Below are 20167 nucleotides of genomic sequence, written 5' to 3' on the forward strand. Positions count from 1 at the left end.
AGGAAGATGTGATATGTCAAATGTTAGTTGGGATCTGTAATTCCTCTCAGAACTCCAACCATGTGATCTTCTGCTGGAGGCAGATTCTTCTGATTGTTCCTTTATATGCAGCTCCCTGTAAAGCCTATCTGGTGAGTTGTAGTACAGTACATTGGAGGACTAATATTGGTGCAGGTAGAACAGCAAATCTAGCCTTTTCTTCTGCAGAATCTGTTGCAGTATTCGGATCTCTTATTTGAATGGATGGAACCCTTAATTTACAGAGTAATTATCCAAGACATATTATTTGTCTTGATAGCATCCAGAAAGCTTAAATTATAGCTCTATTTATTTCAATTAATTTATTATATATGAGCAGTTTATAATTTACAATAGGTCAATTTTCAAAAGTCTTTTGAAAGCATTTTTTCAGCAAACACACATTCTAGGATTAGAGGAGAAATGTTTAATAGATTGGGAGCTAATTAAACGGAGCATAATGTAGGAAAAGGTGGTGTAAAAAACCACATATGCACTGTTTAAATGATGCTTTTCTGGACACTGAGATAGCCAAGTTCATGAATGACACAACATTATTCATCTTAATAAAATTATTAAATCTAATACATATTGTGAAGAGCATAAAGAACAGAAAAATGGTAACAGAAAAAAATCCAATCAGATAAAGGGTATAAAGGGAACTGGTGCAAATAGAAGTAAAATATGGCATTCTGGGGCAAGGAAATGATCTCTCGAATAACACTGATTAGGTAAACTAATAGTAACTTTCCAGAAGCTTTAGAATTTTGGTGGAAATTTCACCAAAAATATTAACCCTCTGAGCTTAATTTTAGCAATTGAAAGAATTTGACAAGGTTAATGGCATGGATTGTAAAATAAATAAATAGAAGTTCACAGAACATACGCTGCCCCCTTTTCACCTCGGTAATTCTGAAAGGCTTCAGGGTTGAGTTCCTCTTTTTAACAGATTTTATATGTGGGGCTGTTAAGAATCACTTTCTAGTAGCAGTCTCTGATGCCCCATCTCACATCATTCAGGGTGATTTTGTTGTTCAGGACAATTTTTAGGAACTATTTAATATAAGATTTAATAATTGCATGGAAGTTAAAGTGATTACAACTAGTTTAATTTTTTTTTAAATGATACAGATTTCTGTTAGAGGAGTTGTGTCTTCTCAGTGGTAGCAGCTACCCTGTGGAATAGCATCTGCCCAGAGATTTGGATGGCCCCAACCCTATTAGCCTTTTGCAAGGCATTAAAGACCTGGCTGTTCCCACAGACATTTGGGTCAGTGGGTAGATGTGCTCTGGTGGTGAGTTGAGTCAGTGGTTTTCTTGGGCACCAGAGATCGTCTCGTGCAGTTGTTTGTTTTAATCTTGTAAGCCACCCGAAATCATGTGTGAGATAGGCAGCTGTATAAATTATATGTATAAATAAATGAATCTATCAGTAGCAATCGCTGCTTGCAATCAGAAATACAACCCTCATGTACAGCCACAGAATACCCCCTGAATACTAGATGCTAAAATCAGACAGGGAGATTGCGGTATAAACAGAGTACCAGTTACTGGGCTCATAAAGAAAACTTTCATGTTTTACTTTTGAGGTTGAAAAAGTCTTGGTTCTTTTCTGTTGGAAATAGAATAGAATACAGGTTAACAGTAGCTTCACCCAGCAATGTATTTCATGCTGATTTTCTCATTCACTAAAATGTCCTTCTTTGATTTCTCTCATTCACTAAAATGTCCTTTGATTTTTCCCCAGATTTTTTGTTTATCCATTAAGTGTTACAAGTTTCATATAAAACATTTATTAACGTAAATAATAAAATCCAGTCTTTTCTCTAACTGTATATTAGGTGTGGGCCACATATTCTGGCCAAGGACTTCACTTATTAATTCTGGGAACCCAATGGCTACTAATTAAACAGAACTACATACGCATGGATGGAGTTGGGTTTTTAAGAAAATATTAAGGGGGTTACTTTAATATGCCTAATTAAATGTTTATGTTTCAGTTTTCACACATGTTTGTGCTTCAAAATAGCAAGAAACTACTGATACTGTTCAGAGGTCAGAGAGGGTTTTGAGGGTAGCAAAAGGGAAAACAAACATTATGAAACAGCTTTACAACAGAGATGGCTTGCTCACTGTTTTTTTTTTGTTTTTGTAGCATCCAGAACCACCCAAGTTTGTTTTTCCTGAGCTTTGGTCCTAAATTTCCAAATAGCTGTGATTTTCTGCACTTTTTTTAAAAGAAAAAAGTATGTTAAATCCTTGTTTGGATTCTTCTAGTTGAAGATTCTAGCTCAGCTGCTCCTGGAAATATATATACATCTGGATCTCTTAGTAGCTGAATTTTAAGAGGTGTGTTCTCTAGCTGCAGAAGGGGCATTCTACCCCTGTTTACGTTGTTTTATATTAAATTCTATAAACTACCTTCTCAGCTTTCAGATGGCTATAAGAACCTTTGCATCTGATTTGTGGCATATTTCTTGTAATTAGGCGTTGCTCCATTCCTTTCCTGGTTTTCCATTTTCTTGTAGACAAGAGTCTGTTCTAATTTCCACTTAGTAAATTGGTCTCTTACTGGATTTTCCATTTGAATTTTCTTTCTCTATATATATAGTACAGTAAATCTGTCAGCCTCTGTGGATGTAGGATATTCCACAATCATTTTTATTGTATCTTACACAGATCTGTAAGCTATAGCCCTTAGAGTTTGGGGTTATATGCTAGCATTAATGTTCATTAACATAATTGTTTTTAATTGTTTTTATCACCTGGTAAAGGAAGTATTTCAATTCCTGTTTATCAACATTTAACTTTATAATTCAGTTGTTTATATATGTATGGACATATAGGCACAACACACACATGGGGGATGTGCAGTGCCTTGGAACTGATTCCTAAAGGCCTTAGGACATGGGAGAGTGAACCTAGGACCTCTCCGGATTCTTTCAAGTAGACCTGCCTTTTGCTGGAATTATGCAAGTGCTTTGAAGAATAGTAGGCAGGTGCCATGTTTCTGCTTCAGAGCACTTCTTCGGAATCCAGCCTGAAGCCCTTCACACTACTAATGTATATTGCCATTTCTCTTCTGGTTCTTTGTTTACCACTAAGCATAGGAAACTAATGAAAACTAATATATCAGATTTTATCTCATTCTCTTAAATAGATAATTAGTTTTTTTAAACAATTTTATATCCCATCATATATTATATAACTATTTTGGGTTGATTATGATTATGTGCCAACAAGTCGGTGTTGACTGTTAAGAAACTACATAGATAGAACCTCTGCAGGATGATCTTTGCCCAACCTGTCCCTTCACATCTTTTAACAGTGTACCTTTTACTGCTGTAATCAAATCCACCCACCTTGCAGATGGTCATCCTCTTTCTTTCCACCTTTCCCAACATTAGGGACTTTTCAAGAGAGTTGTGTATTCCCATAATGTGTGTAAAATGTGATAATTTTATAGTCATTTCTGCCTTGAGTGAGAACCCTGGATTGATTTCTTTTATCACCTATTTGTTTGTTTTCTTGGCTATCCAGGGTATTTTCAGGAACATTCTCCAATACCAAAGTTCAAAAGAATCTATGTTCTTTCTATCCTACTTCTTCAAAGTCTAAATTTTGCTTCTGTAATGTCTCAGTGAAAATCATTGCCTGCACAAGACATGCCACAACATCTGGATAACTTTTCCAAGGTCTTCATTTGCTACCCTGCCTAGTGCTAGTTTGCAGCGTATTTCTTGGCTGCTGGTTCTTTTGATAGCTGATTCTAAGAGGTAGAAGCTATCCACGATATCTTCATTGTCAATTCTAAGGCTGGTTGCTATACCTACTGTCATTAGTTTGGTCAACTTTATATTTAATCTTGATCCCATTTTTTTCACACTGCTCCTTGACTTTCATTATTAGAGCCTGTGGATATTTGTATTTTCAGCTATTAGGGTAGTGTCATCAGCATATTACCTGTTACTGTATTGATGTTTCTTCCTCCAATTCTAAAACCATACTCTTCTTCCAGTCCAGCCTCTCTCAGTATATATTCAGCCTAGTCATAGGTGCCTCTTAATTACTACTTTGTTTTCTTGGACTTTGAAAATGTTTTATGTCTTGTCCAGTTGGTGCAAATGGTGTTACCAAGGCTGGTAATGAAATATCTGGAAGAATCAACCAAGCTTAGAAAAGACAATAAACTCAACAATTCAATCCTGAGCTACATATATTCTCCACTATTGGTGCAACTCCAGTCTGATACTGTACTCTCTTTCAAGAAGAAATTCTTTTCAGATTGAAGGTGGGAAGGGGGAGTGATCAAAATATATGGACCTTCTAGGACAGATCTGAATAATCCTGTCAATATTCTTAATCTAGGGGGCAGAAGGAAAGTATTTTATCATTTATATATTAATGTTAATATCTCCTTTTTCAAAGCTTTCTGCATTCACATTGTTTTGAAAGAGGAACTCTGCCATTCTGTTTGTATATAAAAGCAATGTAGACCTTAAGATTGTTGATATGGTTTCTCAAATAACTTAACCCCATAGATTTCTTAATTGAATCAATCAAGTCTCATGATAATATACTGCAAATTCTATGTTGTTTAAAGAATAGTACTCAGGGCTTCCCAAAATAGAATCACTATTTTTCCTCCATGAATATTTTGCACTTGAGGGATTTCAGTTTAGGGATTAGTATATCTGTTGCTGCTTTTCCACAATGACTGGATATAGCTCCCTCTTTTCTAAGGTGTTATGGATGACAGGTGACTAAGGAACTATGATATGTAGCTGTACTGTTTATTCAGAACAAAGATGTAGGCCTAAGATTACAAATAAATTATACATTAGAAATAATATATTAACAACTTAGTGAGACTGATGGGAAAAAGTGATCCTCATTTTTTTTCAATTTCAGCAAGATACTAGCAAATCCTTAAGAGAATTTAAATCATAATATCATTTGTAAAATAGAGAGCTGTCCTTATTTAGTAGTACCAGCAGAATATATTTAGTAATAGATTGAAACAAAACTAAAATAGCTCTTGCTATATCACAGATGAATTCAATCAGAAATGATTTTTTAAAATGTCAAAATTATTACCTAAATAAACTGAATCATAGACATATAATTTGTATAAATAAAAATATAAATATTTTCTTATGGAATAAAGTACCTAAAATGAAAACGTAACTTTTTCATTTTTCCAAATAAGATTGTTTTTTCTAATTGCAAAAAATAAACATATTTAATAGTACTATGTAGAAACTAGGGATACTATAAGAAGAAACTCTGTTCTCACCAGAAAATCCACACCAGTATAATAAATGATTCATGGGCCAGGTTACTTCGAATTATTTTTTAAATACAATACCATACAGGAGGCAATTAAAAACACAATCAGATATAACAAAATAAAACAACTGAACAAAGAACTTTAGAAACGTTCTCTTTAACTTTATCTCTTTTTTTCACGTGTTCCTCTTGGTAATTTTAATTAAAAACGGAATTAATACATTTGGAACAACTATAAGCTGTCAGTAAGTGTTCATAGTAGTATCAGATTTGCAGCAATCTTGTTTAAAATATTTGGGAGAATGTTCAGGTAATCACCACTTGATGAAACCAAAAGTTAGGCCTTTAGGAGTATATACCTATCACCGTAAAGGCCTAGAAGACTCTGAGAGTATTACTAAGCAAAGTATTCACATGGCTTTCATGCTTTGTGCTGATATTTCTTTGTCCTATGTTCGTATTTTAAGTTCTGTATTTGTATTTTTTTTTTCAAAAATATTTCTGAGTGCATAGGACAGATTATTACTGATACTGACACAGACTTTGTGCTTGATGCAGTGAAAAAGTTCTGAGAAACTAGGGAATATGAAACTGACTAGGATTGCAGTGATAACAAGACTCAGCAATGAAATTGCATTCATTCTGCTCTGATCCTTAATAGTTTACTGCCTCTTGGCTTCTACCCATGTAAATTGCTAGGTTTTCAGAAAATGTTCTATTATTTTACATGTAATAGTTAGTCACCTTTGCCAGCAGAAGTAGCTGTTGTTCCTAATGAATAATTTACAAGATTGATCATTCACGTTGCTCAGTAAAACATTGCCAGACATATAGAATGACAATATGCAATGTTCTCTAGATCTAACATTTACTGTGATTGACCTGTCCTCCAGTATAAGTTATAGATGATGCTTTTAGCTGGCTTTTATCATATTATATATATAAATTATTTTTATAGTGCTATTTGGTGCAGGTTGATGGTTGCTTTTGAGTGACAAATATGGCTTAGAAATATTTTATTTTAATTTTAACTAAATCCTCCCCAACAAGAGCTTGATTTCCAGGGCTTAAGGGCTGTAGAGAAAAATTGAGCTGTGAAATACTTTGATGTGATTTAGAAAGAGAGAGAATTCGCCCTGTGGCACTGTGTGGAACCGAGTGTTGGGCAGCAACAAAGGGTATAGAGAGCTGCCTCCATGTTATGGAAATGCATATGCTCTGTTGGATATCAGGCATCTCCCTGCTCAGTCACATCACAAATGATGCCATCCGACAACAACTAGGTGTGTCTAGTTGAGAGAGAAACTAGATGAGAGAAAGCCGGCTTTGTTGGTATGGACATGTCCTTAGGGCGGAACCTTCCACTGTCACCAAAATAGTTTACCATCTTAAAATTGATGGCTGGTGGCCACATGGGTTACCAAAACAGAGTTGGCAAGACACCATCAATAAGGACATGCAGATTGAGGGCCTGCACCCTGAGGATGCGGACGATTGGGCAAAGTGGTGTTTCAGGATCCAAAAAGCAGACCCTGCAATAGCAGGAAAAATGCTAGGAAGAAGAAGAAAGAGAGAAAAGGGTGCTTGAGTTCCTAACAATTCACAGTATCTTAAAGAGGAAATTAGAGTCTACAAAACAACTTATATCTTTATATATTATATAGAGATCTTCTGGAAATGGGGCAAAGAAAATAAAATATTTCCTTTACTGCTTTTTTTTAAATTCCATTTTAGGAATTAAACAGGATTTTCTTATTAGAATGTAGGGATACATAGCAATATTATAGATGGTAGGCACTGTAAGGCCCCAAATATAAAGATTCTGTGGTCAAACCTGCAAAAGCAAGCCAAGAAGGCAGATTGCAGTGGTGAGAAGCTTTGTGAACCCTTTAGAATTATCCATAATAATGCGGTATTGTGACTTGCAGCATGATTTGAACTTCATGTAAGGCCTGTTAATAGATAAAGAAATTCTGGTTTAAGAAAAATACAACACTGTTCTTATATATTGTTTAACCAGAATTTCAACACATTGAGCTGACATTAGTTGTATTTGTTAAATCTTAAATTTCACATAGTTTTTTTTAATAATTGGTAGACCTCTTCCTTTAGCATTACTGACTTCAACTCAACATTTTCTTTACCTATTGATCAATCCCACAGATTAGCATTGTTTTTGGCCCATTCCTCTGCAAAACTGCTTCAACTCACATATCTTCCAAAACACACTAATTCTTCTCTTTCAGCTATTTTGTTGTAGATTTGCTTGTATGTTTAAGATTGTTGTTGTGTTATATCCACATTCTTTTGAGCTTCACTTTACAGACATATGCTCTGACCATCTCCTGTAGAATTGGTAAATCCAGTGTAAATTGTTTCCTCAATGATTGCAAGCCATCTAGGTCCTGAACCTGCAAAGCACCACCAAATGATGATAATTCTACCATAATGTGTCATAATTGGGATGAATTTATTTCATTGGAATGCAATGTGTTTTCTTCAAGTATAACATTTCTCTTTAATGCCAACAAGTTGCACATTTGTCTCATCTGTCCTCAAAGCATTGTTACCTCATATGCATAGATAGCCCTTTTTTGCCATCTGCAAATACTGTTTTTGATCAGGATATGATTCATTTCCACAAACTTCTGCTGTAAAGCACAGGCTGCAGTGGTGATAAAAAAAGATTTGTTTTTGTTCTGGAGTCCGCCCCTCAAACTCATACCTGATCTCATTGATTGGAACATCTGATTCAACTCACTTTCTTAAGAGAGTTGATTATTCCAGGTCTTTACATTTTTTTTTCTAACAAAGGCAGTTAATACTGGCTCCATGAGTTCAATAAAGACATTACACTCTTTAGGGTGTTTGTTTCACTAAAATCTCTTTATAATAAGACTTGAATGAATCTCTGATCATATTGTAAGTGATGGTACTGCAGGAGTATGGATAATTCTAAAAGGTTCACAGACTTTATCACCTCTTGGTTCCATACTTCTGGATAATGTGATTAGAGGAAAAAAGAAAAGAGCTTACAATTGAAAATATAGTATGGCAGAAGTAGAGAGTAGTTACAGAGAACATGGCAAGTGTTTATAAAGGAAGCGGATAAGAGAAGTAGATTGTCTATGTGTGTTTTAAAAGTAAGTTGATTTAACAATGAATGTGGGTTTCAAGAGGTTTTATGGAATTCTTGACCAACAAGGTTTTGGTCTTTCTTTGAATAGGTAGTTTGGAAGTATAATGTTTATCTAATGCTTTCTGCCTGCTAATGGAAGAAATAAGTTAGCAGAACACTTTCCTTTTCCCCTCTCCACTGTAAATTCCTTATATCTGCTTTGGTGGGACCCTCAAATTTTTAAAAAGGGGTTTTCAGCATATAGGGAAAGAATGAGGGGAAATCCAGATGTATAATATTGTATAATTGCTTAATATATTTCAATTGTCAACATTTGAAAAGTGAATGATTTGAAGAGTAATGATTTCCATTTATGTTAGGCATAATCTTTCAGTATTACTTACATTAATATTAAGCTTATCCAAATTAAAGAGAATTATTGCAAGTTTGAGGCTACATGAATACAAAGTGTGCCATATCTCACAAAGTCAGAATTTCCCAGATTTGTAGATGTGGAAACCAAATCACAAAAGAGTATTATTTATTTTAGGCTTTCAGTGAGAGTAACTCTTACCACTTGGCTCAGTGAGAAATTCTGTTTTAAATCATGCTTTCTTTCGAAAATGTTACAAATAAAAATATTTTTTCCCCCTAGGCAAAGAGAAGAGTTCCAGATGCCAAGTTTTTAAAATACGAGAAGATTATTAAAGCAAATATGAATAAATAAAGACTAATATTGTGTGTGATGGAAGTGTGACAATGGATCAGTCTGGAATGTTATAGGACATAGGTTTGGAAGAAGACCGCAGTTTTGTTTTCTGTCAATTGCTTTTTTTAGAAAAAATTATTTGAAAATTGTGATACTCCCAGTCTGGATTTACTCTATTTACAATTGATGCATCTTTAAAGAAGCAAACCTTACTTTCTATTTTAAAAAGTAAAAATTATATTAAGGGTTTAAGAAGACTAAAACGGGACCAATCCTCCAGTTTGCTCCCCACAATTCCTCTTGAACAAAAAGGATTTACAGCTCAGCCTTCTACCAGCTGTTACCAGGATTTAGCATTCAGGAGAAAAATAAATGCAAGCAACTGCCAGTCAGCCCTAGTTCCTGATGAAATCAGGGAACACTGTTCTTGCCTTGGGGAAAAAATAACATTTTGGAAGCAGAAAAATATGTATTCTAGACTACCTTATTTGCTAGTAATGTAACTATCCCCGAACATCACTCAGAATGCATTGTTTATCTTGAGAACAGACTTGAAAGGAAAAACTCTGCCTTGAACATTGTGTGGTTTCTGAAAATAATATGAAATAATAATACATCAAAAACCATTGGAGAACTTGTATCTTGTAGACCATCGTTCTTGGAATTTTTGTCCAACCCATCTTGTCTTCTTGCACTAAAAAGTCCAATCCAGCTGCTATTTTCTGCCTTTCTGAACTATTTTTTTCACCTTCAGAAGAGGACACTCTCCAGAAGCTACATGACGACTACATTTTACCAGAATTTAATTTTACATTTTTATTTTTCAAGAGGAATCTTGGGATTAAGTGTATTATTCCCCTGATTGGATACTATATTATTCCTTTCATAATTCTATCCAGATTTAGTCTTTTTTGTCAATTCTATCTTGATCTGCAATTGTAAATCTGATCGGGCTCTTAACAGACAACTTCAAGAACTTGGATAACCATTTAAGCTTTTCCCCTGATTTCTTTGTTGTTGTTTTTTTAGAAAGCTTCTTCCCCTAATTTTCTTACCCTTTTTGACTCCTATTGGGCCTGGGCTATGCTGCAGGGCAGATCATCCACCAGAGCTCCAACATGCCAGCAGCATCTGGAAAGAGATTCAAACCTAGCAAGTATGTCCCAGTATCAGCTGCTGCAATCTTCTTAGTAGGAGCCACCACTCTCTTCTTCGCTTTTACGTGAGTGAGAAACATCTATTATTGGGAGGTGTGGTGGAATGGATTGGGGAATCACAATGATGCAAAGTTGATGCCTTTCTTTTTGAGAATCCATTATTATAGCATATAAAAACCAGAGGTGCGTTCTGTTGTGTTGACTTTGCAGAAGTAGTAATATGATTGAAGCAGAATAAAAAGAGAATATATAGTTTATATAAGAGGAATTGGTGCTGAAATATATATCAGTATAGAACAAAATCTTTCTTTTGGTAGGAAAGAATGAAAGAGTCCAGTTTTGGTAATAGTGCTGAGGTGGCTGTGTGTGTATGTGTGAGAATGATATATGGCTTTAGGCTCCCTTGCAATGCAGAATGGCAATGGTCTTTGCCAAAAGTCAAAAACGCATGCTACAATCTGCAACTTCCCAAAAGAAAATTGCTGTCTTAGCAGCAAGAAACTTGTTAGCATAATAATCAGAGTTTTTACTATAATTTTACAAGGACACTTATCTGCAAAATTCAACTGAAGGCTGTTTAATAGTGAAAAGAAGCCCACCTTATTCTGAAGTGTGCAAAGTGTGCTAAGCATGTTGTGATAAACATGTTGGTAGTATTGTTGTATATAGCTATCTAAGGAATTCAGTGAATATTTTCATTTTATTTGGAACAGAACAGCAGTTGAATTTAATAGTATGCAGGGAAATACTGCAAGTGTGATCTTTTAAGGTTTTGTTTTTGATCATTTATTAATATTGTGACTTCCCTTTATACTAAATAACACCAGTAGCATAAATAGTTGACACAGTTAAAAGAATAACTTTGTACTATTTCTGTGCATTTAATTAAATAACGTGACATTTTTAATTGTTCTTAACTTTATTTCTTTAGTCATACAAGATGGGGGCAATTTCAGATTTATAGACAGCCTTAATTATCCTTTCCCATGTGTAACACAGTGAAGATCCTCTGCTACAATCCAGGGAGAAACAATGTTTTTTAAGGGGTTGTCAACACACATTATACATATGAGTGTAGATGCACACTTTTCCCCTTTGAATTTAAATCACTGCACAGCCATAGCCCAGATCAGTAGTGGACTTTCTACTAGCATTTGAAATTAGAATAAGGAGCCACTTTCTGAACCAAGCAAATGTATGATGTGCTGCTTTATCTCTAGCAATCTTTGTGAATATATTCTAATAGCCCAAATGTTTTAAGCTGCATCAGTGGGTACCAGTCTACCATTTAAGAATTATTGGTGTGCATGGGTGCATGACTGTGATATTAAGAGTGACACACTCTTGTACATAAGTTAAAGTTACTGAAGACTGGGTACGCTAAGAAATACACTATAGAAGTCATTTTTACATAACTTGTTTGTTAACTGCATAACTATTGAGAATGGATTAGACACTGCTTCTCTAACAAATTATATTACATGGTATCTGGATAAATAGTGAACAGGGATATGAATATACTGCTTGTTGCATTGGTACATACGCTGAAGAGAAGCTTAACTAATAGCAAGTGGTTTCCCCAGTTTTACAGGCTGTAGCTGCCTCACGCATGCTGCCCTATGATGATGTGTCGCACATCATCGTACACATTATGAATATGTGTGGAGGCTCTATCTTCATGTGTGTTGTAAGTTTTGGGATAGACTACCTCCAAACCAAACAAACTTCAACTATTTTTTTAAATGTTTATATTTTTCTAAACGTAAAGAAAAGAGAAAAAACTTACAAAAGAAAAAAATGAGCATGATAGTAAAAGCTTCACTTATAGAGAACAAGTGTTTGGGCTCTCCAAAAATTAAAAAATGTACGTGATTTCTCATAAGTTCATATTTTCAAAATGCTTTTCAAAACTGAAAATATGTTTAAACATTGAAGGCATTAAACAAACTTTGAGTTAAAAATAATATATATATTTTTTAAAAACTAAAACATAAAGCCATGTATAATTTAGCATATCAAATTATACTATTCCATCTGTTTATTAAATTTTTAGAGGTATTAAAATATTGTTAAATTTCTGCTTTGTAAATACCTTTCCAGGTAGCTCCCCTTCTGTGTAAATACATGCATATTTGTGTATACATACATTTTACCTACATATCAAAGTATATATTTATATAGTAATAGTGAAACATAGTGACCTTTCTCCTAAAAAAGCTCATATCAGATACCCTACAAAGTATCAATGTTTAATTTTGAACATGCAAAAATATGAATAAATCCAATACTGCAAAGGAGCTATAGTATTAGTGTATAATAGTTTAATCATGTCCAGTGGCTGTTGAGAGCATGCAGAGCTAAACGTTTTTAAATTAGTTCTTCCCTGGTATGTCACTGATCTGAACTAGGAATAACAGATTCTTTTGAAATAAACCAGATGGGAAGAAAGCCAACAACAAACCATGCTTCTACACAAGCTGAAGAAAGATGTGATTGTTCGGTTTTTTCTCTGGTTTGTTCTAAGAAGAACACATCAGAGTTTCTCGTTCTTACAGCATGACATACTATGGAAGAAGCTTTCTGTGATTTGCAGGGAAACAACAGCATATTTAGAGCAAAATGCACTATCATGCTATATGTTAACCAGATTTCTGAAGATTTCTTGCTTACTGTATTGTATGGATACAGTTACAATCTCATACAGCTATCATATTAAGGTCAGGAAGCACAAAGCAATTATCCTTTGTAACAATAATAGTTGTATACTATTCTGTAAAATGGATTCCACCTACTCCCATCACTGTCTGCTTCCCCCTCTAGAGCTCTTCTAGCAAATAAATTTGGGAATGCAAAGGAAGGGAGAACAAATTACTTAAATAAAAATCTGCTCAGCAAACATAGCATATACTGTAGCTCATTTGAAACATGGCATTGTTTGACTGTCATTCTTTAATGCTATAGATCAGGGATACCCAACTTTTGGGAGCCAAGGGCAAATTTGGCATTTTACTAACATACTGTGGATGGTTGAAGAAATTATCAGCCACAGTGAGTGTAAGGTAAAGGTAAAGGTTTCCCTTGACGTAAAGTCCAGTCGAGTCTGTAGGGGCTTATGTAGAATCTAACAGCATTTTTGGAATGAAGCTAGCATGCTACAAAGCATCTTCCTTTCCAATTTTAAAATTAAAATCTTTAATTTTAGGTATAGTGATAAGAATGGGCACATTAGAAGGAAAAATTATTCTGTATGCATTGTATTCTGTATTCCTCAATATTCCAAATTATGGTGTTAGGATACTGAGAAAAAAATTCTTAGGGGCATAGGAAAGCATGTTCTGTTCTGTCATTTTGTTCCGTGGGGAATTGCCTTTTCTGCATATAAAAGCAGCCTGATTAGAGTAATTCAGGGATTCATGGAGCTTTGCATTCACCATAAGGGCCAGCAAGTTCAGAACATGGAATGAGGGTGCTGCCTTCAGTTTTCATTAGGAATGCTGCTTTTAAGATAGATAGATAGATAGATAGATAGATATAAACCAAATCAATTGACAGGCTTCTTGTTCTTCCAGGGATTATGTAATCCTTTTAAAAAGTTGTATAAATTAACAATTATAGTAGATTGCCAGTTAACTTTATTGGATGGTCTAATCTTATACAAAGGAACATGAATAATCCTTTTCTGCACCTATTGTCAGTGTTCAGAGTCTTATTTAAAATTTAGTTGGATGAATAGGTTTCATTCAACTTTAGCTGAATAAATAATCGTAACAAAAATTTACAAAATAGCATCATAAACTGATTAAGGATTAAGTCAGTTTGGGCAGCATTAAAGTAATATCTATGATACTAGTATCAGTAATTTGGGGCAGAGTGTACCAGGATGCTAATGATACTTAGCTCTATTTCTTCATGACATCAGATAGACTTAAACTGGTACTGAAATACAGAAATAGACTGGATGAGAGTTAATAACCTGAAATTAAATCTTAGGATGGAAGTGTTATTGTGAATAGTTCTTGGACCTGGGAATTACGGGCTAGCTCTGAATGGCATGTGCAGTTATTTAAATTAAAAGCAGGAAAGGTTTTTGAGATGTGATTTGAGTGCGCCTGCCATACTTGCCATACTTTGAAGAAACTACAGGTAGTCCTCACTTAACAATCACAATTTTGGTTGCTAAGCGAAGCGGTCATTAAGTGATTATGACTCGATTTTACAGACTTTTTTGCAGTGAAGCAAATCTGCTGGCATTAAGCAAACCACATGGTTAAGTGAATCATCCAGTTCCCCATTGATTTTGCTTGCCAGAAGCTGTTCAGGAAGGTTGAAAATGGTGATCATGTGACCACGGGATGTTGCAATGGTCATAAATGTAAACTGGTTGCCAAGCAGACAAATCGTGATCACATGATGGCGGGGACGTGGCAATGGCTGTAAGTGTGAGGACCAGTCGTAAGTCATTTTTTCAACACCATTGTAAGTCCAAACCATCACTAGATGAATGGTTGTAAAGCAAGGACTACCTGTACAAGCTTTTCTGGCCTCACATAATGGGCAAGAATAATATGCTACTATGTGAACCTAAGAAAAACAAGGGTTGTTTAAAGATATTCAGACAGATGTAGCAAGCATGCCCATGCCAGATCTAAAGCACCTTTCTTACCTTCAGTCCAAATAGTTGTACATCCCTTGATAGTTCTGTCTCTGAAGGTAGAGGTTTGCAATCTAGAATGTTCCTGGCTCCATCTTTATTGCTGGAGGCACAGGTGACCTTGGAACACTTATTACCAGCTGGGGTGCTGATATTTCAACTCTACTTGTTCCTCGATAAGGATAGCGTAATTCATGCTGTGGTAATATCAAGTCTGGATTACAGTATGGTAGTCCTTGCTTAATGATGGTAATCGGGACTAGCAACTCTGTCGCTCAGCAACACAGTCATAAAGCACAACGTCATGTGACTGCCAACTTACAATGGTAATTGCAGCACTTTTGTAAATCCTGCTGGCTTCAGGATTTTTAAAATAAAAAGCAGTTGTATAAATACTTCAAAGAAACAAATACATTGCTACCTAGTTACCTCATACTGGCTAAATGAACTAGTATTCTGTTTCTAGCTAAGTAGGGTAACAAATTAGGTATAATAGATATGAACAGCAACTTGGAACATCAGTATTATGTCACAAAGGTGAACAAACCTTGTTAGAAATACATAACATACCACCCATCACTACTTAAGATCAGTAGAGATTCCTTGACTCAATTTCAGCTTCTGATGACTTCACAGACACAGCCATTAATTTTCTTGGCAACAGCATGGGAGTAGATTGCCACTGCATTCTAGAATGTTTTTCACCTTGACACTCTAGTCTAAAGCCCTGCACTTCCAAGGAGATCCTGAATAAATACTAACCAAGGCCAACGCTGCTTAGTTTCTAAAGGAAACATGCTACCTAAATAAATCATTGACTTAAAACAAATATATTGTTGATATATTAATTGTATATATGAAATCCCAAAACATGGAAAAAGAAGTTTAGCTTCAGGATCATTCAGAGTACTTGTATGTTCAACTTTCTATGTTATATACTATTGTACACAGTAGCTTTTATGAATCTGTAATATATGTTAGTATTTGAAGTGTCTGGTACTGTGAAAGATTTAATGTGTTATAACCAAGAGAACATTGTCTACTCTGCAGCATAGCATATAAGCTGATAAGGCACATCCCTTGTGTTTCTTGCTGGAAATGAATGCACATTGTAGAATAACTTAATTTTAGGTCATTTAAACTTGATTTACTTTACAGCATCAAATAAAAATTGAGATCTTGTGTATGATCAAATCTGTTAGATTCAAACTCATTCAGGGCCATTTGGGATGGAGAGCCATGGATTTGATGGCATTTCCTCTTTGCATGATATTTTACATGTAACTATCACCTTTAATTTCTAATGGCTGCTTTGATCTTTCATCTCTTTTTGAAAGTTATTGGTGCATTTTAAGTTTATTCTCCCATAAATTAAAAAAAATGGTAAAAGTATAATATTTGAAGTTTAATCAATGAACTCTGTATTGCAGGACAGCAGTACTGAATACATCAGGAGCTATGATGCATTCACAGAATGTTAGAGATACTCCAAATGATGCCTTCTGTTTGTAACATTCCACTATCAGTATTGTCCCTTGGGAATACTTGCTTTGTCCCATCATATCTTTTCCTTCTCTACTTTTTAATTCACAAAATGTTTTTTTCTAACAAAATAGAAGAACTGAAGCTTTAAAAAGAGATTTTCTGTGTCTTGAATGTCAGAGAGGGACATTCCTTGTTTCTGTTAAAACAGGAACTTGAGACAAGACCCTTTCCCTTGAAAAATGGTTGTGGCTGGGCTTTTTCTTTTTATTTCATAAGGGAAGGAGAATTAACAAGGGAAGTGGCTTTGAAGGAAAGTGTGACCTTCCCCAACTCATGCACAGCAGTCTTGATTCACATCAGAATCCTGCAGACTTCCTGAAAATAAAAAATAATCATTCTGTCACATTGAGAGCCAGAAAGTGCCTGCAGTTTTTTTTTCCCAGAGACACATTGAAGCAAATGCAAGTTTATAGCTTTCATTGTTGTATGAACTCATACCTCCACTCATTCACATACTGAAGCATACCAACCCAACTTTTAAATCTAGCTGGTCAGATTAAATTTGAGTTCAGAAGAATTGAGGTAGGGCACCCACTATGCACACTACCACACACCTTATTCTGTATAATGACTCCAAAGTACTACAGTTCCCATACGTTTTTTTACCTGCCAACAAGGCTAGTCCATCAAAGTTTAGCTAGTCCCATTTTGGTACTTATCTCACATCTCCTGGTACTTTTCTGCTGGAACTATTCCTTTTTGGCTCCCAGGAGAAGTATATTTTGGTTTAGAAACCATGTTTTGTTTTGAGAACTCTTTTTTTCATACATCATTGTGTCATCTTTGGAATTTTCATTCGTCATATTACATGTGAACTGAAATCTTCCTGACCAAATGTTACTGCCTTTTTCATCTATTCTATCTTTAATACACCTACATGGCATAAAGTTGCATAACATCCCTATAACATAGCATCATACAATTATTTGCCTTCTATGCTAGTGACAGTATATTGGCATTAATCAGAGGAGGAGTCATGCTTATTAAGTAAGCAGACTGGTGGGTTTATTGGTTTTGCGAAACATCTAGAAGGGATTATGAAATTGATTACATTAGGTTCTTTTATAAAGTCAGTTTATGAAATTGGTTACAAAAAGGGCACTTTCAGGGGAAACCGGTGAATGGTCACATAATAAATTTTGTTGCTGATATATATCACTATAGCACAATATGTTGTTTACATATAATGAAGAACAATTTTATTACTATTTTATTTAGCAATTATATTTATGAAAAGAAAAAGCAAAACTTACATTTAAGTTTTAGCTTATCATGTTTCTTATATTTAAAAGTTTATAGTGTTTTACAGTTTTCCCTTTTCTGTCTTCCAGATACAATTATATAAGGCATAGGAGGTAATGCCCTTTGCTAGTACTGTAATAATGATTATGGAGGGTGCACAGGTTAATCAGGATTTGAGTCAATTTGCATAGAGATGTAGTTCAGACCTTTCAGTTGTCCCAATAGCATCTTCTTTTCCCTCCTTGTTACCATTTGTTTTAGGGAGAATGTTAGATTTTAGAGACTGTGCTAGAGGAAAGGTGAAAAATCCTTACCTTGGACTCGATCCTGAATCTCGTGGGTCATATTTAGAAGACTAAAACCTTGATAAGTCGTCTTCCACCTAGTACATTCAGGAGATAAACTATAATTCCAGAACTGACATCCTGCATGGCTGTGTACATTCAGTGTATTATCTCATTTAAGTTCTGGCTTGCTAGTATGCTTGGTTATGAACTGAAGTATTACATACTAAAACCTCTTCCCAATTTCCCTCCCCAGATCCTTTTCTGCATTCAGTTCTTGGCTATAGAACTGTCACAAAGATATTTTTCAGTTCTGTGTTGTGGATGGAAATTAAGATAATCACAGAACTGAACCACCTAGATCCTTTGATCCATTGTCTGGAATATGGTTCTTTGTTAATGGATGAAGAAGAAGCAGAATTCAGTTCAGTTAAGGGGAAAATTGCTGCACTTATGACCATTTCTTTATACAGCCAGAGAGAAGGAATGTAGTAGCTTATTATTGGCAGAATTATAAATGTATTAAAAATTGAGAATAGCTAGAAATATCTCTTGATCTGAGGGAAACAAGTGATTGCAACCACTGAAAGAGCAGTTGGGTGGGGGAGGGGGAATATTCTTTGCTGCTATCTAGCAGCTGCCTAGATTTTTGCAGTAGAGGTGGTATCCTTATGTTTTCCAGGTGTTCTCTGCAGAGGAAGGAGGCAGGTAAACTGGCCAGTGAGTAAGTCAGCAATTGATCAATACAGATGCTATTCCTTGCAGGTGGCAGCCTTCTCTATACAGATATACAGTGTGCACTATGAAGTCATCAGTTAAGCATCATGGGATGCATGCACAGTTTAGGGAACATAGGCTACCACCCTGTTAGTTTCCAGGTTGATCATAGCTATAACCTTTTTAATCTTCAAGTAGAAGCAAAAATAGAATGATTTGATGCCCAAGCAACATCTTCAGAATGTCTGGAGAAGAGCTAAGTGAAGAAAGGGGAGAACATTTGCTGCTTCAGAAGGAAGTGTGGGGAAAGGGATTGCTTTGAGTGGGACATAGTGTGGTTCATAACCTAAAAAGATGTATATGCAATGAGAGGACGACAGTTATTTGAAATTTTGTTTGTTGCATAGTGGAAAAACAGTGGTTTTAACCATTTAAGAAATTTCTACCTCTGGAAGCATCACAAGATGGGTGTGTCATTTTTACAAATTTTTAGATATAGGTGTAGAAGTGCAGCCCAGTGGTTTCTTACAGATGTGGTACAGAATGATACCAAGATAAAAAGGTAAATATAATTTGGACTACTTCATTCATGCAGGTACTTCATAATTTGCAGCAAAAAGTAAACTGTTTAAATTGAAACATTTTAACTGAAAATAGATGAAACTCTTATCTGATTGTGTCAGTGGTGGCACATGTTCAAATGAGGGTGTACATATAACCCATTCTGTGGTCCAAAGAGCACCTCCTTCAACCCCCTTGAACCTTTTTAGGTGCATTTTTAAAGTTTGAGGCTTAATGTGCCAATTTCATTCCTTAAAACTTTTGAAACCCTTCTCAAAATGGACTAGGGTCCCACTCAATTTTGGAATGGAGCCATCAACATGTCACACACAGCTCTGGGTAGCCCTCAGGCTGATGGAAGTTATTCATCCCTCATTTTCAATGTGATTGTAATTCAGTGGTAAAGTATTCTGACTTCTAAATTTTTGTGAGCCAGAGTTTATCTTCAATCTAAGATGTGATTCTGACAAACAAATATGTTTCCTTGTTTAAATGCCTCTTTTTCCTAACAAGGCTACTCTTTTGTTTAGTGAGCTACTGGAGTGAAACAGCAGTTAAGTGAAGCTTTTCTTTAAATTTGGTATTTCATTCTGCTTTTTTAACTTTTAGAGAACAACTCCAATTACTCCTGATTTCATATATTCTCCAGCAGGATTATTCAGAGAAAGGCATTAGTCTGTAGTACTTGTTCTGTTGCAAAGCATTTGTCCCTAGGAAATATGTGTGTGTACACCTTTAAGTCAGTATTGATTCCTGGTGACTGCCTGGACTGGACCCTGAAGTTTTCTTGGCAAGACTTTCTGAAGTAGCTTGCCATTTCCCTTCTTCCTAGGGCTGAGAGAGAGTGACTGGCCCAAGGTCACCCAGTCTAAGGCA

At 35.3% G+C, this 20167-nt stretch overlaps 1 protein-coding gene across 2 annotated transcripts in view; it reads left to right on the forward strand.

The window, feature by feature from the left end:
• Nucleotides 1-20167, forward strand: part of ZDHHC5 (zinc finger DHHC-type palmitoyltransferase 5) — a 59321-nt gene that overhangs the window by 5691 nt on the left and 33463 nt on the right. Inside the window, exon 2 of one of the 2 annotated variants that reach the window (XM_063289107.1) lies at nt 9081-10356. The exons of the other annotated variant lie outside the window; for it this stretch is intronic. Within the exon in view, the coding sequence (XP_063145177.1) occupies nt 10253-10356 (104 nt within the window). The 5' untranslated portion in view covers nt 9081-10252. The remainder of the gene's footprint in view (nt 1-9080; nt 10357-20167) is intronic. 2 annotated transcript variants of the gene reach the window in all.

The sequence above is a fragment of the Candoia aspera genome, chromosome 1 (assembly GCF_035149785.1).
Source record: "Candoia aspera isolate rCanAsp1 chromosome 1, rCanAsp1.hap2, whole genome shotgun sequence".
Lineage (NCBI taxonomy): Eukaryota > Metazoa > Chordata > Lepidosauria > Squamata > Boidae > Candoia > Candoia aspera.